The following is a 22,560-nucleotide window of genomic DNA, read 5'->3' as shown; positions in this document are numbered from 1 at the left end:
CTCTCTCTCTCTCTCTCTCTCTCTCTCTCTCTCTCTCTCTCTCTCTCTCTCTATATATATATATATATATATATATATATATATATATATATATCGGTTATATGACTTGCTCTTTTTCTCTTTCTGTATTTCCGTAATCGTCACTCTATCTATCTATTTATCTATCTATCTATCGAGCTGTCTGTCTATCCGTCCGTCCGTCCGTCCGTCTGTCCGTCCGTCCGTCCGTCCGTCTTTCTGCCTGACTGTCTGTCTGTCTGTTTGTCTGTCTGTCTGTCTGTCTGTCTGTCTGTCTGTCTGTCTGTCTGTCTGTCTGTCTGTCTGTCTGTCTGTCTGTCTGTCTGTCTGCCTGCCTGCCTGCCTGTCTGTCTATCTGTCTGTCTGTTCGTCCGTCCGTCCGTCCATCCATATATTCATTCACACATCATTCATCCCTCTCTCACACTCTCTCTCTCTCTCTCTCTCTTTCGCTCTCTTATTTGCTTTCTCGCGCATCTATGTCTTTCTCTCATCCTATAAGCATCCTATATTTACACCTGTAATGCCTTCGATATGTATACAATTTATAGCACTGTTAAATATAATTATACCCCCCAATGTTTTCACGACGCTCCCAACTTTCACGTGTCTTCCACGAGACTTTGCAGACTTGGTCACAGCAAAGGCAAATGCCGCGCCGTCTCCCGTGGCTGAAAACATCATGTGGTCATGCAGCGCTAATGCTGACTATACTGTGATTATGTTTCTCGCGTGTATGTCTGTGTTGGTCTACTGACATTGACCTCGATAAGTGTGCATCGTGCTGTAGCTTCTCTCTTGCTTCTGTCTATGCAAGAGGAAATGTCTACGCCTAATTCGTTAAGATCGTTTTAGAGAGCTATATGCATGATGACAAAGATCTATTGTTTGTAAGATTCTCCTGGGTTGAGCTAAAGCGACTATGAACTGATTATCTCTCACGTAAAGATCTCAACCGCATTATAAGCTACAAGTTATAGATTGTTCTAAGCGCCATAAATTGAGCAATACAACGTTAATTAATACAGTCTAAATTCCGTGAGCTACTTGTTCGCGTAACTTCAGTAAGTCATCTTGCGAGCGTCCGATGATAAACCGGGTGCGGGGGAACGACCGCACCGGAGTTACGACCGACTATGTGTTACTAACGCCGCTGTGTTTCACGCAGAGCACTCATCTCAGCATCAAGAATGCGACGAGGAGCGAAGACGGCGCGTACGGTCTCACCCTAAGGAACGCATCCGGGGAGGTCTCCCACTCCGTCTACATTACTGTCGTCGGTGAGTAGAGTATTAGGTCGCGGGAATAGACGTGAGCAAGCAGATATTCCCCGGTGCAAACAGTGCCAAACACAATTCCATTCTCACGAGATGTTTCAATTCATGGTTTCTTTCCGCTCACGAAGATTCGAGATTTACATCTGCTTAGCGAATCATTTATCATACACCAGACGAAGCTAGATGAACATCAGCCATACGATAAAATATAATAAAACTAATAACAATAATAACTGTTGTTGTTATTGCTGTTATTGTGATTGTTGTTGCTGTCGTTGTTTTGTTGATGTTACACAATTCCAGCCAGTTTGCTATTTTCTCCTACCGCAAAAACCCGACCACTTCAACTCCATACTGTCCCTATACGCACGTCACGCGTTCTCATTCATCTTTCCTCCGCCAGACAAGCCGTCGCCGCCGCGCGCGCCGGTAGACGTCTACGACGTGACGGCCGACGGTGTCACGCTGCGCTGGAAGCCGCCGGAGACGGACAACGGCGTGCCCGTGTCGCACTACATCGTCGAGCGGCGCGACGTGACGAGGTCGGACTGGCACAGCGCCGGAGAGTCGGCAGACTGCACGCTGGCCGTCGGCAAGCTGCAGGCGAAGCACTCCTACTTCTTCCGCGTGTCGGCCGTCAACAAGGTGGGCGTGTCCGAGCCGACGCAGACGCGAGACGCGACGCTGGCGAAGAATCCGTACGGTAAGAGGCCTCCCGCCGTTTCGCCCCCGCGTAGCAGTCGAGGGGATTGCGTGTTGCTGTGACGCTGTCGATACTGTGTGTGCCACACGGAGCTAGATCTTGAGCAAGGTCGCAATAGATTGATAATGCACACTGGTTGAATGGGAATGTTTTTTTAATAATATAAATTATTAAAATTTTTATAAAATTATATTTTAATAAAGAATACACATTTCGGCCCCATTATAGTAAAGAAGGTGAGAACATGAGGAGTTCATGTCGGCCATTAGCTGTATTTTAGATTACCTCTGATTATGCCAGATTTACCAGATTTACTCCTAATACAAATGTCATTGACTTAATCTTAGTTTGACCATGCCCGATCTCCACATTCCTCTCTGCTTGATCAATCTCTACTAAATTATTTATCGGCAACCAGATCCTCCCGGTCCTGCAAACCAGCCAGAGATCGAAGACTGGGACAAGGAGCATGTCGTCATCAGTTGGACTGCACCCAAGAACGACGGCCGCGCCCCCATCAGCAGCTACATCATCGAGAAGAAGGACAAGTTCGGCATCAACTGGACCAAGGCTCTCGAAGTGCCGGCGTCTCAGCTGAAGGCCTCCGTGCAGAATCTGATTGAAAACAAGGAGTACCAGTTCAGAGTGGTGGCAGTGAACAAGGCCGGACCTGGCACACCCAGCGAACCATCCAGGCTCGTCACTGCCAAGGCTAGATATGGTAATTATCATCATGCGAGCGTCGTCGTCACCATGGTAGCGACAGACAATACGAGTAACCAGCTACGTTTCGGCGGGTTGTATCAAGCTATAGATGTCGGCGTGATGTATCCCGTTGTACTCGATAGCACTATTATTATTATTATTATTATTATTATTATTATTATTATGATTATGATTATGATTATGATGATGATTATTATTATTATTATTACTATTATTATTACTATAATTATGATGATGATGATGATGATTATGATTATATTATGTCATATCAGGTAAACGTATTTGAAAACAGCATAAATCACGGATGTCGCACATACGATGATTATTTCCGTTTTGTTTCAGTTCCGCCGAAGATAGACAAGCTGGCGTTCCGTGACCTTCGCATCAAGGTCGGTCAGCCCATCCGGTTCAGCGTCCGGCTGAACGGAGAACCGATTCCGGACGTCGAGTGGACGGTGAACGGTCAGTCCGTGCAGCCGTCCTATACGCAACTGACCGAACGCGAGGCGAAGTTGGAGGTAGCTCGTGCGGTCAGGGAGCACTCCGGAAAGTACACGCTGACAGCGAAGAATGGGTCTGGCACAGACTCGGTGTCCGCCACCGTCACCGTCGTCGGTACGTGTCGCAGCCGCCCATCGCCATAAAAACATCATAAATAGCTGTGACTATCATAAGTCTAAAATGTCGCAAACATTTGCACGACACTTCACCTCAAATGTTATTATATTTTAGACTTATAACTGCACGTGATGAGCTTCACTGATCAGCAGGCCTCGGGTATTGCATCAATCGCTATAACACAGCGCTAAATTCAAATGCACGCGCTAAATCGCGAGCTTTATCAGATCCTATCAGAATTTGCGTCGCCGCAATCTTCAGACAGTATATAACAAATAATCAGAAAGGTAGCTTAAAATTGCAGTTCCATAAAAAGAAGTATATAGACAGAATTGCCTGTTGCTAGTAAGATTCAACTATAACCGAGTAGCTTAATGTGGATTCTGTTATTAATTTCACCCTTTTTAATATGTCGGTGTAGTCGTTGCAACAAATTAAACGTGAGCGCAATTAGCCTGGGTACACCACGCGAATTCCTATCACCTCGTTCGTTTGCAGACAAACCAGAGCCACCAGAAGGCCCACTCGCCGTCTCTGACGTCACCAAGACCACGTGCGTGCTGAAATGGAAGAAGCCACGTGACGACGGTGGGTCTTCCATCACGCACTACGTCGTAGAGAAGCTGAATACGACGCGAGGCACGTGGCTAGAGGCTGGCACAAGCCGCGACCTTACCTTCCAAGTGAAGAACCTTGACGCGCTCAAGGAATTCCACTTCCGCGTGAAGGCCGTCAACTCGGAGGGAGAGTCCGTGCCACTGCAGACGGAGATGCCGACATTGGCGAAGAACCCGTACGGTACGTATGCCTTAACGCGCCGCGAGACGTGTTTTCAAACTTTTAACTGTTGACGTGATAGAACGTTAATGACATATCGTTAATGACATACATATATGATAGGAAGATTGGTTGCGTTTATTATCATAGCTGTTAATGTTTAGTAGCGATCATTTAGTTTAAACATAACTTTAAACTTTAACAATATTCCACCGAACTTCATTTTTATACAATAAAATACACTACGTACTGAGAAATACTATTACTATACCATATAGCAATGTAGGCCCTACTATTACTGTACCATATTCCTATGTACTATTGCGGTAACTTACGATGTTATTACGCTGTTATAGGAAAACCCTATTTTGTCATCATTATTGCTAATGGCTATCAATTTGTTCTTGTTCTCCAGATGAGCCAGACGCACCTGGTGCGCCGGAGGCGGAAGACTGGGATGTTGACCACATCGACCTCGCGTGGACGAAGCCGAACAGCGACGGTGGCGCCCCCATCACAAACTACATCATCGAGCGCAAGGACAGATACAGTAGCAGCTTCAGCACGGTCTCTGAGACACTCGATGACAAGACCTGCTTCACCGTGCGTGGTCTAAGCGAGGGACAGGAGTATACGTTCAGGGTTAAGGCCGTGAACAAGGCAGGACCGAGTCAACCCAGCGACGCATCGAAAACCATTATTGCCAAGGCGCGATATGGTATGCGAACTGTCGCCCTGATGTTACACCGATGATGTCATTTTTTCTGACGTTTATACAAATAATATAATAATAATAATATTAATAATAATAATAATAATGAAACAATGGCCTGCAATCTATCGACTTATTGCCAATGCCGTATTTTCCGTACGTTTACATTTATCATAATAATAGTAATTCATCATCCTCTCTCATTTCCTTGCAGTTGCGCCTAAGATCGACAAGCGCAACTTGAACGACGTCAATATCAGAGTCGGTCAGTCCCTGAAGTTCAAGGTTCCCTTCGTTGGCGAGCCGACGCCCGAGATACTGTGGACGCACGAGGGCACCGCCATGACGCAGTCGAAGCGCGTGTCGATACTGAACATGAGCGATACGAGCGACGTGGACATTCATGGCGCCGAGCGTCAAGACAGCGGCGTTTACACGGTGACACTCACCAACGACACTGGTCGCGACTCCGCCTCTATCAACGTCACCGTGACAGGTGAGACTGCTGGCAGCGGTGGCAACGCACGCGAGTTAGTTGACAGCATGTCTGGTGGGGGAATCCCGTCCTAGTCTGTCTTTTGATATCACGTTTGGTTTCCTGTGTCGGCGTGGTGCCATTGGATTCTCGGATGAATTTCAACAAATCGTGTTACTCTCCCCCCATCTCTCTCTCTCTCTCTCTCTCTCTCTCTCTCTCTCTCTCTCTCTCTCTCTCTCTCTCTCTCTCTCTCGCTCTCTCTTTATAGCTCATTTTATGCTCTGTGACGAATTTGAGCCTCAAGTTAACTTACTTACTTTGAGCCTAAACTTTAATCAGATCCTGACGTCATCATTTGCAGGGGGCATCTTTCGACACGATCACATCACTTGTTTAGTTTATGAAAAATCGTGAATTAAATATTGGGTCGTTCCATGTTTCTATTTCCCGCAGACGTACCTAGCCCACCACGTGGTCCCCTGGAGGTATCCGACGTCACCAAAGAATCCGTCACCCTCCGCTGGAACACACCGGAGGATAACGGTGGCACAGATATTGTGTAAGCTGTATTTCATTCTAAGCTGGAATGTCTGTTTCGTACGTTTACCATTTTGGTTCCAATATAAAGTTTGATTCAAGAGATGAATTGAGCGCTGATTTCAGAGCACTGGTTCAAGAGCACTTATTTCAAGAGATCTTATATATATATATATATAAATATATATATATATATATATATATATATATATACGTATGAAACACTTTAATTACACATAAAACTGTATTGCATCGGACCCAATTCATTTACAGCTCATACACGGTTGAGAAGAAAATCAAAGGAGCGGGCCACTTCTGGGTTGCCGCTAACAAATTTGTGCAAGGAACCTCCTTCACAGTGACTAAGCTCAACGAGGGAACAGAATACGAGTTCCGCGTGATGGCCGAAAATGCCAACGGACTCTCCGCGTCGTTAGATACCGACAAACCGGTGAAAGCAAAGAATCCATACGGTGCGGATCTATCAGCGAGTGTAGTCATAAGTATATCTAATGCTAACGTTAATCTATCTAGTTTATTCAATCCATCTGGTTTAATGCTAATGTTAATCTATGTTTTAAGAAAAACTATTGCTAAAAGTTTCAACATCCGTAACGATAGTAGACGTGCCACGTAGAATGTACCCTTGCAGACATTTATCCTTTAATCTTGGTTTACGCTCTGTTATATATTGCATGATTGCAGATGAGCCACTGGCTCCGGGTACGCCTGAGATCATAGAGCCTGATAAGACTCACATCACGATAGCGTGGGCACCGCCGTCCAATGATGGTGGCAGCCCGATCACCGGCTACAACATAGAGAGGAAGGAGAGAATTAGCAGCCGCTGGACACAGGTCAACAAGTCCCCAGTCAAGGTACGCTTCTAAACACACACGGGTATATCAAATGTGCTCGCTTATTATCTCCATGTATTTTGATTATATTTTATATATTGGTTACCACGCTCATATAATCTTCTTCGTACCCCCATTAACATCGATGACAAGCCACGTTCTTTTGTACAGTCTACAGATTCAGTTAGTACATTGGAATTAGTAATATATTTGAAGTGTGGTGAATAAGTAATATATATTATCGTATTTTTTGTTTGTTTATTCGTTTGTTTATTTATTTATTTATTCATTCATTTATTTATTCATCTAATGTATTTACTTCATGTACGAAATGAAAATTATTCGCAATGTGTAACAATAATTATTCATGTATTTTCGTTGGCAATTGTAGGATCTGCAGTACAGAGATGAAACTGTGAGGGAAGGTCAGGAGTATCAGTACAGAATCGTTGCGATCAATGCTGCCGGACCCAGTCCGCCAGGCAATAACTCTCGGCTGGTCGCTGCAAAGCCTCCATATGGTAAGTGACATGCGTCCACTGAAACATACCTTTAACGTGCGAGGTGAGTGATAGAACACAGCACACGTGCCTAATGTTTCTTGCTGCTACTGTCGTGCTGTAAATGCCACGTATTAGCACAAAACGTGTTGTCCTCTCCGTAGATCCGCCAGGTGAACCAGGCGCACCGGAAATCGCCGACTGGGACGAAAACCACGTCGACCTCGTATGGAAGGTTCCCACAAGCGACGGTGGCGCCCCCATCACCGCCTACATCATCGAGAAGAAGGAAAAGTTTGGCGTGAGCTGGAGCAAGGCTGCGAGCGTACCAGCCGACCAGCTGAGCTCCTCGGTGACGGATGTCACAAGCGGAACAGAGTACGAGTTCAGAATCCTGGCGGTCAACAAGGCAGGACCCGGGAAGCCAAGCTCATCCTCATCTCCGATTCTGGTGAAGCCCAGATACGGTGGGTACTTTCACGCGGGACATTCACACAACTGCATTTTCACTTGTTTTCTATGGCGTCATCTATACGTCTGTATCTCACTACATGTAAGATTGCACTTCGTTTTCCATAGCCCCACTCTAATCCAAAAATTGTCCACTACAGTAATACCCAAGATCTACAAGAATGTGATGACAGACCAGAACCTGAAGGTAGGACAGACGCTAGAGTTTGAGGTTCCCATTAGCGGCGAGCCCGCACCAGAGGTCGCCTGGAGTTTGAATGGCAGGACGATACAGCCGAGTAAGAGAGTCACTATCGCCAACGTCGAGGGCAAGGCTAGGATCATCATTAAACCAGTGGAGGCGAACGATGCCGGAGCGTACACGCTCACCTTAACAAATGGATCGGGTACCGATTCGCACTCCGCCGATGTCATTGTCAGAGGTAATGAATACCTTTGTTGTATTTTCATATGTAAAGCACCGTGCCGTTTTGAGACTGCCCATCTTTAAGTCAATTTCGATCCCGTTTACCTTTTTGATTCAGTTATGTTCACTATAAAAACTCCACACTAAATATCCCACTCGTTAAAAAAGCAGTACCGTGCATTTACCTGCGTTTGCTGTTTGCTGTAATTTCTCCTTGCGACTCTTTGCAAAGTATTTTTCTTCTAAGTTATAGTATATTTGTAGCTTATACATTTTTATGTGATAATAATTAAAATTATGATAGCTAATTAAACATAAGTTAATGCTGAAAACTACACTGGGAATGTTTTCGCCCCACACAGACAAACCGTCGCCGCCTCGCGGACCGCTCGACGTGCGTGACGTCATGGAGGACAGCTGCACGATCTCGTGGAGGGCTCCCGAGAGCGACGGAGGAGAGAAGATCACGCACTACCTCGTCGAGCAGCGCGATCTCGCGCACAGAGAGTGGCAGACGGTGGAGCAGACGAACGAGCTGACGCTGGGCATCCAGAAGCTGCAGGCGAAGCACAGCTACCAGTTCCGCGTGAGGGCAGTCAACAAGGTCGGCCAGTCCGAGGCGCTGGACACGAAGAGCGCGACGCTGGCGAAGAACCCGTACGGTACGCGCCGCCTCCTCTCCTCGTCACGTCACGTCACGTCGCGTCATGACACGTCACGTCATGTCGCGTCACGTCATGTCGCGTCACGTCGCGTCACGTCATATCGCGTCACGTCACGTCGCGTTATGTCACGTATAGTTCACGTTATTTTTGTCGTTCTTGTGTTACGCACGAAAGCTATGTAATTACATGCAGAGATTCGCTCAGCAACAACAATAGTATATTTAATATATAAAGATAATAATAACAATAATAATTTTAATATAAAGAAGAAGATGATGATGAAGAAAAAAGAAAATATATGAGCGACGTCCTGTGACTAACAATTCAACATACCTCTAGATCCACCCGGCAAACCCGACGCGCCCGTGATAGATGACTGGGACAAGGACCACATCGACATTAGCTGGACCGCGCCTAGGAGTGACGGAGGTGCTCCGATCACGAGCTACCTCATCGAGAAAAGAGACAAGTTCGTAATCAAATGGGCGTCGGCTGTCGAGGTTCCTGCCGATCAGAGAAAGGTCACGATTTCTCATCTAATTGAGAACAAGGAATACCAGTTCAGAGTGACGGCGATCAACAAGGCAGGTTCTGGCGCGCCGAGCGAAGCGTCTAAGACGGCCATCGCAAAATCCAGATATGGTACGTCGGGTGCTCTTGCGAGCATAGTTTATTTATTTGCTGCTATCGTATTAGTAATATTTGACATAGTATCGAAGCTTGAATTATTTCATGCGACGACCAGGTATTTGCAGAAGGCCATGCGTCAAGCTATAACGCACGCTATAAACACAGTTTACACTTATCGCAACATCCATGCAACAACATTATTTAACGCAGAATGTTACAAGCATACGCAGACGCTTAATGTTTTGATTTCAGGCTAAGGTCTACTTCAGGTCTTATTGGCAATGCAGTTGAATACGACAGCACCCATTCATATAGCACGGTGTAGACATTGTTTGCACGTTCCTAACATGCACAAAGCAACGCTATACCTATCGCAGTACGTTACAGGCGCAAGAAATCCGACCGACCAAGTCAGAACTCTGATATACGGTACTTTCCTATTTTCAGTTGCGCCCAAGATCGAGAAGGGTGACCTGCGCGATATGAGGGTGAAGGTCGGGCAGACGATAAGTCTCAAGGTGCGCTTCAGTGGTGAGCCGACACCGGAAGTGCACTGGACCGTCAACGGAATGACGCCATCTGACCGGGTTACCATGGAGACGAGGGACACGACGGCTATATTTGAACTGACGCCTGCGCAGCGCGGGGACAGCGGCATGTACACGCTGCACGTGAAGAACAGCTCTGGCCACGAGTCGGTGCAGGCCAACGTTACTGTTGTCGGTAGGTCAGAGATGGAGTGCCTTTATAATACCCTAACTAAATTTCAGCGAAAGGTAGAAATTACAAAATAACGTGAATGTAGTGATGAATAGATAACCTGATCAACTATCCTATCAACATACATACATAGACATACGAGGCGTGCTAGTCCGTTTCCTTCGCCCGTCATAACGAGACATAATGCGACCGTTACAGACAAGCCGGACACGCCGCAGGGACCGCTTAACGTGCACGACGTCACCAAATCTAACGCCGTGCTCACGTGGAGGAAACCGATCGACGACGGTGGCGCCCACATCACGCACTACGCCGTCGAGAAGCAGAACACGACGCGCGGCACGTGGACAGAGGCCGGCACGACGTCCGACCTTACGATCAACGTGCTCAAGCTCGACGCGCTCAAGGAATACCACTTCCGCGTGAAGGCCGTCAACTCGGAGGGAGAGTCTGCGGTGCTGGTGACCGAGAGACCGGTGCTCGCGAAGAACCCGTATGGTATGTCAAATTCAAATTCAAATAGGAAATATTTATTTATCACGATAATTTGCATGGTAATTAAGTAACGTTAAATAAAAATGTAATGGTCATCGAGTTCATATATATATATATATATATCAGGGGTTGATAATGACAAATGTCAATGACAAATGACAAATGACAAATGACATTTGTCTTTACTTCAACCCGCTGGGAGGCGCGAGTACTATAATACCGTATAGTAAATATACTCAACTATATCTATCTGATATGCGGTGCGCTGGTCGGCGCAGGGTGTGTCGATCCGGTGCTGTGTCGTGAATATATGCTGAACAGAGACGTACGTGATAGAAGTATTGCAGAACTGCAGATTATAGAGAATAAAAATCGTGAACCGGCGTGGAGCAGGTCAATATCTACTGGTACCAATCGTCTGCCTATACTTGGAGGCTGTCGGCGTGTTACATAGTTGCCTATACTAGTCTGTACAGAAGTAATTTGTTAAGCTAACGCCACCGCAATGCAGCAATACAACATCGCTTAATTATGAAGGTCGATTTCGAGATGAATGTCAATTAGCCGCCTACATTACCAGACACGTGCATATGATGTTGTTAATATGAATAGTGGGGTCGCATTAAACGTAACAATATGTGAAGGATGTGTGATGCCGGTGACGAGTACGCCTGTCGTGAGTCATAGATAGAGGGGCCAGAGGCACCTGGAACCTCCGCGGCTAGCAAGTGCCGGAGGATTGGAAAAAATAGGAACCACGTTGAGTTAATCATTGGGGACAAGCCGAAGAGCGCATGGTCGGTGCGCCTATCACCAGTATATCGTTACGAGCAAGAAGAAAGACAAAAAAGTAAAGAAAAAAAGAGCACAGTCACGGCTGTTTCTTTTTATCTGATGCGCAATATCATACATGCGATGGCCAACGTTCTGCGATGTCCGTAACACGTGTGGCTTGATAAATAAGACCCGTTGATGCTAACTGCCCTCACTAGCGTTTAGACATAATATAGGTTTACTCCTAACCAAACATCCTGTAAGCTATCCGTGAGATCACTATACAACGCAACGGTGGCCGCGGCATCGCTTGGTTCCCCGCCATCATTTTTTTTGCTGTGCGTGCGCGCGTGCGCTGTCGGCAGGTTCCTGCGCTGGACCGCACCGCGGAGAGACGTTCCGAGACAAGGCTCGCTTCACCGTTCGAAACCTCACCGAGGGTGCAGTATCGAGTTGCAGGGACGTCGTCGCCGCTTGAACAGGCGCGGGCCCAGCGCGCCGAGCGAGAGCTTCGGCTGCCCGTTATTGCGCAAGCCCAGATTACGTGAGGTCCGTTCTGCCGAAGCGACACCTGTCTGCCATCACAAATAACAAGCAGATGTTACCACGTCCCTGATTTTGCTAATTCCTTTCATGATTATTGATGACAGAATATTATTGCGCCATCCCTACGTGAACATTGAAAGATATCGTGCCCTCTGGTACATTTTAAGCTCGCCACGTACGAACCCGACTTTGAATTAGAGATATGGGTTTTAATGATCTGAAGTTTCGCGACCACCAGTAACGAAGCAACTACTCGTCTTCACTGTTGTCTGTGAATTTGAGAAATTACTACTCTTCAGCTGTGGCATGTCCGCGTGATGTGTGTTCCGCGCTGTGCCTCGTCCTTGCAGTTATACCGAGATAATGATCACAGAGGAATGCGTGACGTTACATGCAAGTGGGCCAGACATACCAAGTTCAACGTTTCCTATGAGGGTGAGCCGATGCCAGAAATCACCTGGAGCAAGGACGGAATTGCTATACACACGACCGAGAGGTGAGAGCCAGGCGATAGCAGTACCTGTGCATCGTGCCTAATAATTTCTATAAATCCTAATAAATTCTGCCTAATTTTTGCCATTAGGGTTAGCGGTAAGGTATTGGTTTCCACGTTAAAATAACGCTTTACCTCGTGTCAATTCTTGTAATAAATTTAAGAAAGATACACCATGATGTGATAAGTATTGTAATAAATGAATTTATACACCGACGTGATTATTACGGACATATTATCTTATCACAGACTCACATATATGTCGTCTCTTTGAGTTTGTATATATGATCTATTGTAGGTGAATACGCAGCAAAATGAGAGAAGCGTGTAAAGAAGCCAAATTAAGCTTAGCATATAACTTTTCTGTCGTTTCTAGGCTTGTCGTCACGAATACCAAGCGTTTCGACTCTATTATGACAACTTCAAAGCACAGCGAGGAGACAGTGGAACTTACACGCTCACACTGGTTAACAGCTCGGCCGCGACAGCGCCAACGTGTCTGTTGTAAGTTACACGGTCTGTGCCGATATCTAGACGTCATTAATATCTATATAGTATATATATATATATATATATATATAACGAGATAATACCAATACGTTGTGTAGAGCATGCGGCTCTAAATTAACATGAGCTGGGGCAGCCAACGCCTCCAGAAAACTCTCCACCACGTGTAGCCAACCGCGGCGCCTTAACGTACCCGTGTGGCTCTTGTAATTAACAGTCGATAAGCAGCAGATATAAGGAGTAAAATTATTGCCTTGCTTGCGTTTTCAGATGTCCCATCGCCACCCAAGGGTCCGTTGGTTGTGTCTGACGTCACTAAAGAGACAGTCACTTTGTCGTGGAAGGCACCGGAGGATGACGGTGGAACTGATATTGTGTATGTTTTTATTTCACTATTGAATAAAGCAATTTTGTGGTGATCAAAGAATATAATTTTACTTATAGTCTTAACGTAAATTGAATGCAAGAACAACTTGAATTTAAATAATTCGGATGTGATTAACGGTTTGAGTAAACTAGGAAGCACGGGTTGATGAAATTTTTTGTCTATATTCAGTTGTCTGCAAATCGGCGTAGCCAGTCGTATTTTAATCAATAATATCGAATCAGAAAGGATATCAGTATCATAGAAAGATATGACGACTTACTGGAGAGGGGTATAAGCACGGGGAGAATACTATAAGCGGAAGAGGAAGAAGGAGCTATGAAGGATTGTCGAGGTATATACAAGCACATGTCTTGCAGCTCGTACACGGTGGAGAAGAGACAAGTGAAGAAGGGATCGTGGCTGGCCATCAGCAACTACGCGCAGGGAACCTCGTACACGGTGACGAAGCTGAACGAGCTAGCCGAGTACGACTTCCGGGTCACGGCCGAGAACGCCAACGGCATGTCGGCGCCGCTGGAGACGGAGGAGCCGACGCTGGTGAAGAACCCGTATGGTGAGCCGAGCCGCGATGTCCTAGAGGCCGCTTTAAAAACAAAAAAATTTTAAATACAAATTTCTGGGCCGGAAACAATAAAAGTCTTAACGTTGGTCTTGACGACGCCGTAACTGGACGTAACACAAACACACGTAAATAAGTAGCAGTATAGTAAATAATACTGTAAATAATGGTCCCAGCGAAGTGACCGTGAATGGACAATGTGTGGTTGTTTATAGACGAGCCGCGTGCACCAGGATGCCCTGAGATTGACGATCAGGCAAAGCATCACATTACCATTCACTGGTCGGCGCCCTCAGACGACGGTGGCGCCCCCATTACTGGCTACGACGTGGAGCGGAAGGAGAAGATGTCCACACGCTGGATGAAGGCTAACAAGTTTGTGGTGAAGGTAAATATGCGCGCATATGTAACATATTTATAATTATGTTTGGTGCAATTACGCATTGATTTTGTTAATATAGCAATTTTATAGTTATTTATACGTGGGGATACATTACGCTTTCTTCACTTAAAGGCTACCTCATCACTATATGTATATACCACTATATACCAAGTAAATGCAGGCATATCGAGGCTTAATAAAGAATAATTAAATAATGCGCAAATTGTATCGCTGTGTGTGCATGTGGCTGTACTATATTCTGGGTAGGTTCGATTCAGGACCTGAGCCTTTGTTATGGCTCTAGTGTTTGGATACACCGCATGTATTACGCATATCGCGCGTCAAATATATGCGTTCTCGCGCTGCATGTACCGACTCTGACCTTCTTCTTTCATCACCATTGTAGGAGCTGACCTTCAGGGATGAGTCTGTTAGCGAAGGACACGAGTATGAGTACAGAGTCATCGCAAACAATGCTGCGGGTCCTAGTCCGCCCAGCCATGCATCCCGCTCCGTGTTCGCCAAACTACCGTACGGTAAGCGCTGTTGGCTTCTTTAGCTCATCGCCAATTATCACTGTGTTCGCGATTAAATTAAATTATGTTCCACATACCCACACATGCAAGCACGCACCACACGCACACACATACACACACTCACACACACGCACACACACGCACTTATATAATATATATATACCTATATACATATTAATAATAATATAAATTGACAATATTGTACATATATTATATTACATAATATATATAATATATACTATTTTATTTCAATTAAATTAATAAAATATTATGTTATTGTGTTATTCGCGAATGAACATTTATGTGCATCGTACGTCAACTCATGATCCATATCCATATTCACATCCATATCCACTCCTGATTTGAGATTTTCTTTTACTGGAATTTAAACACAATACAGTTCAAACAAAACTACTTTCTAACGGATGTTAAATTGGATGGTTAACACTCACCTTTATGCGCACAGTCACTATTCAATGTGTCACAAACATGTACATGTGTACTGGACGCAGGGTGATTGCCCGCGGATTCTATGATACATTGATACTGACGTGCTCCCTCCGCCGTAGATCCCCCGAGCAAACCCGGACAACCGAAGATACTCGACTGGGACGAGGGTCACGTTGAGTTGTCGTGGACGGCGCCGGACAGCGACGGTGGATCGCCGATTTCCGGCTACATGGTCGGCAAGAAGGACAAGTTCAGCGCGTCGTGGACGAAGGCGCTGACACTTCCGGCTACGGCACTCAAGGCTTCCGTCGACGGACTGGACACGGGTTCGGAGTACGAGTTCCGTGTGATGGCGGTCAACAAGGCCGGACCCGGTGAACCCAGCCTGCCGTCCGCGCCCGTACTGGTCAAGGCTAGATACGGTGAGGGTTCACTCTTATCAGCAAGCTGTTTCGTTTTTAGTATGGCGTAATTTCGTCGTGGTTGTCGTGACATAAAAATGTGGTGGATGGTAGGGTCTTACCGCATGTGGGGTTGCAGCGGGGTTTTTGGTATATTTTATAGGTATTGGGCAGAAAGATGCTTGTTCATATAGAACCTGGAAGTTGTGCTAATTTGTGAAGATTAGTATCGCATAAAAAGTCAATAGAACGATATTTTTAAAAGTTCGGGTTCTCATGTAGCAAACCCCACCTGAACATTTCAATACGGAACGTTGGGATATATTAATTCTAACAAACAAACACTTGTTACCCATTTTAGTTGCACCGAAGATTGGCAAAATGGCGATGGAGGATAAGCAGCTTAAGGTTGGCCAGATCCTGTCGTTTGAGGTTCCTATCAGTGGAGAACCAGCACCAGACGTGTTGTGGACACTTAACGGTACGACCGGTTGCATGCTTCACAATCGTCTAATGAACATCGTTGTACAAATCACGTATATATTTGTCATGGGATAAGTCTTCGAATAAAAACTCGAACAGAAGCACAGAGTATCCGGCCATACCAACTTGCACACTCTGATCCGTCTATCGCACGAAGTTTAGTCCGAGTTTCTCACTAAAGCTTTTCCGTGCACGTGCCCCTTGCAGACAGCAAGATCCGCTTGACAGACGGCGTCTCTATCAAGACGACCGATGACAAGACGATAGTGACTGTGAAACGGGTAGAGCGCAGTCACGCTGGTACCTACAGACTGCAGGTGAAAAACGACTCCGGTACCGACGAGTGCAGCGTCACTGTCACGGTGAAAGGTAGGCACGATGTGTGTGTAGGGTAGCGATGCGTGTAGCGTAGTGACGCGTGTAGAATAGCAATGTGCGTGTAGATTATATATTTTCATATGATATCATTCTCATATATTAAAAAATCACTAACGCACCCCCCGCACGTTGTCGCCCCACGCAGACAAACCGTCGACGCCACGCGGACCGCTCGAGGTGCGTGACGTCATGGAGGACAGCTGCACGCTGACGTGGAAGGCTCCCGAAGACGACGGCGGCGACAGGATCGCGCACTACGTCGTCGAGTCACGCGACATGACGTCGCTGCACGGCGACTGGCACGTCGTCCAGGAGGCGACGTCGACGTCCACGACCGTCACTCGTCTGCAGGCGAAGCACAGCTATCACTTCCGGGTCAGGGCCATCAACAAGATCGGCACGTCCGATGCTCTGCAGACGACGCAGTCGACACTGGCGAAGAATCCGTACGGTACGAGTGGCGCCATCTTGTGTGTACGAGCAAAAGTCGCCCGTGCATTTTATTTTCATTGTAATATTTACCAAGCCTCCTCTGGGAAAAAGTTTAATAGTTGGTGCCGACTAGGTCATCTTATTTAATAAAAAGGTTCTCTTAAGGACCTTATATATATTTATACGTATATCCAAATTACGTGGAATATTACAATCCTACGCCATCTTATTAATGTTTCCATTTAAATTTCTTTTCTTGTCTCATGAACAGACGAACCAGACAGACCCGGCAAGCCAGAGGTGGAAGACTGGGATACTGACCACGTCGACCTCAGCTGGACGGCACCGATCAAAGATGGTGGCGCCCCCATCACCGGCTACGTCATCGAGAAGAAGGACAAGTTTAGCATTAGCTGGAGCAAGGCTGTGGAGGTCCCGGCCGCTCAATGTCGTGGCACAGTGTCTGGCCTTATCGAAAATAAGGAGTATGAGTTCCGCGTCATTGCGGTCAACAAGGGTGGACCGAGTCTGCCGAGCGAGTCATCCAGACAAGTCGTTGCCAAAGCCAGATATGGTAAGACTTCTCGTGAGACTCTGGCGACGATATATTTACAATCGTCTTTGTACATTATCGGAAGTAATTTATTAAATCTGACCGTTTCGATATTGACGTTGTTATCACAGTGAATTTGAATGACGAATTAATTATTGTTAAAATAATTCATTGCATCAAAAATTTAGTAGTACACTCAGCCATGAGTCACTACATATCGTATGTTAGTGCTTTTATATTTATCTTTACTCGTGCTTCAGAATTGGTCACTCTTCTATTCGTGTTTTACTGTTGTTTCATTTCACAGTCGCGCCCCAGATTAACAAGGGTGACATGCGAGATCTACGTGTCAAGGTCGGACAAGACTTTACCGTGCAGGTGCACATCAGTGGTGAACCAGCGCCGGACGTCGAATGGAGCGTCGAGGGAACTGTACTCAAATCAGACCAGAAGTATAATAACCTTTGTTACCATAGCGTGCTATGGAAAACGATATAAATCGTCACTGATCGCGGGTCTTTATTTTGTCGAAATGCGAGTGCGTTTCATGCAAATCTTGCAGTGTCCAAGATACGATAATGAAACGGGTTCATAAAGGAATTCATTTTCACGAGTGAATGAAACTATTCAATTTTATGAATGGTTCATGGCACGATTTCAAAAATTATTCTGGAAGGTTTCCGTTATATTCACGAGCAAGGCTTGCTGATGCGATTATGATTAAAGCAGCGTGTTTGACTGGGTAGCTCGCTATATCTAACAAAATGAGCTATTCAACCTTCTCATCCCCGCCGCATGTTGTATCGCAGAACGGACATAACAACAACGGAAGAATGGACGAAGTTAACAGTTAGAAGGGCGACGAGAGAGCATAGCGGACGATGCGTACTCAAGGTGAAAAACAGCTCTGGCACAGACAGCGCACAGTGCACTATCAAGGTTGTCGGTGAGTATAAACACGTACTATATGTTTAATAACCATCCGAAAGCTTTGTGAATGTGGTGAAAATGATCGCAAACATGCGATTAACAATCTATTGTGAACATATAGCGTCGATAAAACCCACCCGACGTGAACAAAGGTAGCATACTTGATTCTCGCCCTCCAGCATCCAATTCATCCCAACCACTGCTCGTACATACAGTATAGATATCATCAGGAGTGAATAATAATAGATCTATAATTCTACTAATATAATTCTAATACTCTATCATTCTATTAATCTGTTATTATTCACTCCTGATATCATCATTAACGGTACTATAGTGACCGACGCCTCGTTCTGTTCGTAATTACGACCGCTATCTCAAACGCAGACAAGTCGTCGCCACCCGAAGGACCACTCCGCGTCGCCGACGTCACAAAGAACAGCGTTCACCTGACGTGGAACAAGCCAAAGGATGACGGCGGCGCTGAGGTGGGTAGCTACCGAGTCGAGAAGATGGACGTTCAGCGCGGCAGCTGGATAGACGTCGGCACGACCAGCGCCACCTCCTACAAAGTCGCCAAGCTCGACGCGCTCAAGGAATACCACTTCCGCGTGAAGGCGATCAACTCGGAGGGAGAGTCTGAGCCGCTGCAGACGGAGAAGTCTACATTAGCGAAGAACCCGTATGGTACGTACGACAGAAGGTTTATGTTTATATGCACTCTTGATTTCACTAATTATCTCTATCATCTAAATATCTTATTAATTATCTTAGTCGTCATCAGGCACCACCCGGGGTCTTCACAGCAAGAGTATCAATCACATGAATTCAATAATTAAAAAGTAATCAGGCCAGTCAATAGGTCCAAGAAGTGTAAAAGATGTGACCCATCACCAAAAAGTTCTGAGTTTGAATGCCCATAACTGACTTTTTTGCGTTACGCAATAAACAGTCGTATGTACGCAAATGCGTTTTCAAAATAACTTTTTCAACGTATCATCATCCTTGATCGCGTGCGTGTGTTTTGCAGACGAGCCCGACACACCAGGCACGCCGGAGATCGACGACTGGGATACAGACCACGTCGACCTCAGCTGGACGGCGCCACGCAGCGACGGTGGCGCCCCCATCAGCAGCTACATCATCGAGAAGAAGGAGAAGTTTAGCTTCAACTGGAGCAAGGTGTCCGAGTCGCCCGGCGCAGGGGTCAGGTGGACTGTTCGCGGTCTCCGGCCAAACATGGAGTACCAGTTCCGCGTCGTAGCCGTAAATAAGGCCGGACCCGGCAAACCAAGCGAGGCGACCAGGACTGTCGTAGCTAAACCTCGATATGGTGGGCACTGCTCTTATATTAAATACAGCGCTCATATATAAAATATATATATATAATAAATTAAATAAATATATATATATATATATATATATATATATATATATATATGCGTGCGTGCGTGCGTGCGTGCTGTGTGTGAATATATGTGAACAGGAGTACGTGAATAGAGTATTAGAGAACTGCAGATTATAGAGAATAAAATGTACCGGCGAATATATTATGTCACCAATCGTCTGCTATACTTGAGCGTCGGCGTGTACACTAGTTGCTATACTAGTTGTACAGAGTAATTGTTAGCTACCCACCGGCCATGCAGACAATACAATCTATTATAGGTCGTTTCGAGATGAAATGTCATTAGCGCTACATACCGACAGTGCATATGATGTTGTTAATATGAATAGTGGGTCGCATTAAACGTAACTATGTGAGGATGTTTGTGATGCGTGACGTACGCCTGTGTGATATAGATGAGCCAGAGGCACCTGGAAAGCCAGTGCCAGAGGATTGGGATAGGAACCACGTTGAGCTAACATGGGACAAGCCGAAGAGCGATGGTGGTGCGCCTATCACCAGCTATATCGTCGAGAAGAAGGACAAGTACGTGTTTCTTTTTATCTATGCGCAATATCATACATGCGATGGCAACGTTCTGGATGTCCGTAGACACGTGTGCTTGAAAATAACCGTTGATGCTAACTGCCCTCACTAGGTTTGCATAATATAGGTTTATCCTAACCAAACATCCTGTAAGCTATCCCGTGAGATCACTATACACGCACGGTGGCCGCGGCCATCTTGGTTCCCCGCATCATTTTTTTTGCGTGCGTGCGCGCGTGCGCTGTCGCAGGTTCACTGGCTGGACCACCGCGGGAGAGACGTTCGAGGACAAGGCTCGCTTCACCGTTCGAAACCTCACCGAGGGCGTGCAGTACGAGTTCAGAGTCGTGGCCGTGAACAAGGCGGGCCACAGCGCGCCGAGCGAGACTTCGGTGCCCGTTATTGCCAAGCCCAGATTCCGTGAGTCCGTCTGCCACACACCTGTCTGCATCACAAATAACAAGAGATGTTACCCGTCCCTGATTTCTAATTCCCTTTCATGATTTTGATGACAGAATATTATTGCGCCAATTCCTACGTGAACATTGAAGGATATCGTGCCCTCTGTACATTTTAACTCGCACGTAGCGAACCCGACTTTGATAGAGATATGGGTTTTATGATCTGAGTTTCTACGACCACGGTAACGAGCAACTACGTCTTCACTGTTGTCTGTGAACTTTGGAATTACTACTCTTCAGTGCATGTCCGTGATGTGTGTGCGTGTGCTTCGTCCTTGCAGTTATACCGAAGATCGATCACAGAGGCATGCGTGACGTTACATGCAAGGTGGGCCAGACATACCAGTTCAACGTTTCCTATGAGGGTGAGCCGATGCCAGAAATCACCTGGAGCAAGGACGGAATTGCTATACACACGACCGAGAGGTGAGAGCCAGGCGATAGCAGTACCTGTGCATCGTGCCTAAATAATTTCTAATAAATCCTAATAAATTCTGCCTAATTTTTGCCATTAGGGTTAGCGGTAAGGTATTGGTTTCCACGTTAAAATAACGCTTTACCTCGTGTCAATTCTTGTAATAAATTTAAGAAAGATACACCATGATGTGATAAGTACTTGTAATAAATGAATTTATACAACCGACGTGATTATTACGGACATATTATCTTATCACAGACTCACATATATGTCTCTTTGAGTTTGTATATATGATCTATTGTAAGGTGAATACGCAGCAAAATGAGAGAAGCGGTAAAGAAAGCCAAATTAAGCTTAGCATATAACTTTTCTGTCGTTTCTAGGCTTGTCGTCACGAATACCAGCGTTTCGACTCTATTTGACAACTTCAAAGCACAGCGAGGAGACAGTGGAACTTACACGCTGACACTGGTTAACAGCTCCGGCCGCGACAGCGCCAACGTGTCTGTCGTAGTGACAGGTCTGTGCCGATATTAAGACGTCATATATATATATATATATATATATATATATATATATAACGAGATAATACCAATACGTTGTGTAGAGCATGCGGCTCTAAATTAACATGAGCTGGGGCAGCCAACGCTCAGAACAACTCTTCCACCACGCTGTTAGCCAACGCGGCGCCTATAACGTAACCCGTGGGCCTCTTGTAAATAACAGTCGATAAGCAGCGATATAAGGAAGTAAATTATCTGGCCTTGCTTTGCGTTTTCAGATGTCCACGATTCGCCACCAAGGCGTCGTATGGTTGTGTCGACGTCACTAAAGAGACAGTCACTTCTGTTCGTTGGATAGGCACGCGGAGATCGACGGTATGTAACTTGATATGTGTATCGTTTTATTTTCACTATTGAATAAAGCAATTTTGTGGTTGATCAAAGAGATTATTTTACTATGAGTCTTAACGTAAATGAATGCTAGACAAGACTTGAATTTACAATAATTCGGACTTGTGAAATTTAACGGTAGTTGAGTAAACTAGAAGCACGGGAGTTGTATGAATTTTTGTCTCCTATTCAAGTTAGTCTGGCCAATCGGCGTACGGCCAGTCGTATTTTAATCTAATAATATCGAATCACGAAACGGAATATCAGTACTCATCAGAAAGATTATGACGACTTCACTGGAGAGGTGGTACATAAGCACGGGGGAGAATACTATAAGCGGAAAGGGAAAAGGAGCTTTGAAGATTAGTCGAGGTATATAACAAGCACATGTCTTGCGCTCAGTTACACGGTGGAGAAGGAGACACTGTTGAAGAAGGGATCGTGGCTGATCTG

At 45.7% G+C, this 22,560-nt stretch overlaps 1 protein-coding gene across 1 annotated transcript in view; it reads left to right on the top strand.

The window, feature by feature from the left end:
- Positions 1 to 22,560, top strand: part of LOC106813160 (titin-like) — a 180,648-nt gene that overhangs the window by 90,492 nt on the left and 67,596 nt on the right. The window contains exons 126-162 of the mRNA XM_014817590.1: positions 1,187 to 1,298; positions 1,699 to 1,998; positions 2,417 to 2,719; positions 3,067 to 3,339; positions 3,841 to 4,140; positions 4,535 to 4,837; positions 5,046 to 5,327; positions 5,763 to 5,868; positions 6,120 to 6,319; positions 6,552 to 6,724; positions 7,095 to 7,224; positions 7,368 to 7,670; positions 7,815 to 8,096; positions 8,443 to 8,742; positions 9,085 to 9,387; positions 9,823 to 10,098; positions 10,294 to 10,593; positions 11,730 to 11,809; positions 12,261 to 12,406; positions 12,780 to 12,907; positions 13,181 to 13,286; positions 13,655 to 13,851; positions 14,073 to 14,245; positions 14,646 to 14,775; positions 15,345 to 15,647; positions 15,988 to 16,107; positions 16,317 to 16,478; positions 16,633 to 16,938; positions 17,191 to 17,493; positions 17,780 to 17,924; positions 18,282 to 18,418; positions 18,790 to 19,089; positions 20,206 to 20,335; positions 20,586 to 20,755; positions 21,078 to 21,222; positions 21,598 to 21,738; positions 21,996 to 22,092. Coding sequence (XP_014673076.1) covers positions 1,187 to 1,298; positions 1,699 to 1,998; positions 2,417 to 2,719; positions 3,067 to 3,339; positions 3,841 to 4,140; positions 4,535 to 4,837; positions 5,046 to 5,327; positions 5,763 to 5,868; positions 6,120 to 6,319; positions 6,552 to 6,724; positions 7,095 to 7,224; positions 7,368 to 7,670; positions 7,815 to 8,096; positions 8,443 to 8,742; positions 9,085 to 9,387; positions 9,823 to 10,098; positions 10,294 to 10,593; positions 11,730 to 11,809; positions 12,261 to 12,406; positions 12,780 to 12,907; positions 13,181 to 13,286; positions 13,655 to 13,851; positions 14,073 to 14,245; positions 14,646 to 14,775; positions 15,345 to 15,647; positions 15,988 to 16,107; positions 16,317 to 16,478; positions 16,633 to 16,938; positions 17,191 to 17,493; positions 17,780 to 17,924; positions 18,282 to 18,418; positions 18,790 to 19,089; positions 20,206 to 20,335; positions 20,586 to 20,755; positions 21,078 to 21,222; positions 21,598 to 21,738; positions 21,996 to 22,092 — 7,665 coding nt within the window. The remainder of the gene's footprint in view (positions 1 to 1,186; positions 1,299 to 1,698; positions 1,999 to 2,416; positions 2,720 to 3,066; positions 3,340 to 3,840; positions 4,141 to 4,534; positions 4,838 to 5,045; positions 5,328 to 5,762; positions 5,869 to 6,119; positions 6,320 to 6,551; positions 6,725 to 7,094; positions 7,225 to 7,367; positions 7,671 to 7,814; positions 8,097 to 8,442; positions 8,743 to 9,084; positions 9,388 to 9,822; positions 10,099 to 10,293; positions 10,594 to 11,729; positions 11,810 to 12,260; positions 12,407 to 12,779; positions 12,908 to 13,180; positions 13,287 to 13,654; positions 13,852 to 14,072; positions 14,246 to 14,645; positions 14,776 to 15,344; positions 15,648 to 15,987; positions 16,108 to 16,316; positions 16,479 to 16,632; positions 16,939 to 17,190; positions 17,494 to 17,779; positions 17,925 to 18,281; positions 18,419 to 18,789; positions 19,090 to 20,205; positions 20,336 to 20,585; positions 20,756 to 21,077; positions 21,223 to 21,597; positions 21,739 to 21,995; positions 22,093 to 22,560) is intronic.

The sequence above is a fragment of the Priapulus caudatus genome, unplaced genomic scaffold (genome assembly GCF_000485595.1).
Source record: "Priapulus caudatus unplaced genomic scaffold, Priapulus_caudatus-5.0.1 Scaffold0, whole genome shotgun sequence".
NCBI classification, from domain to species: Eukaryota; Metazoa; Priapulida; class Priapulimorpha; order Priapulimorphida; family Priapulidae; genus Priapulus; species Priapulus caudatus.
The sequence above is the reverse complement of the archived record's forward strand: the minus strand, read 5'-3'. Positions and strand labels throughout refer to the sequence as shown.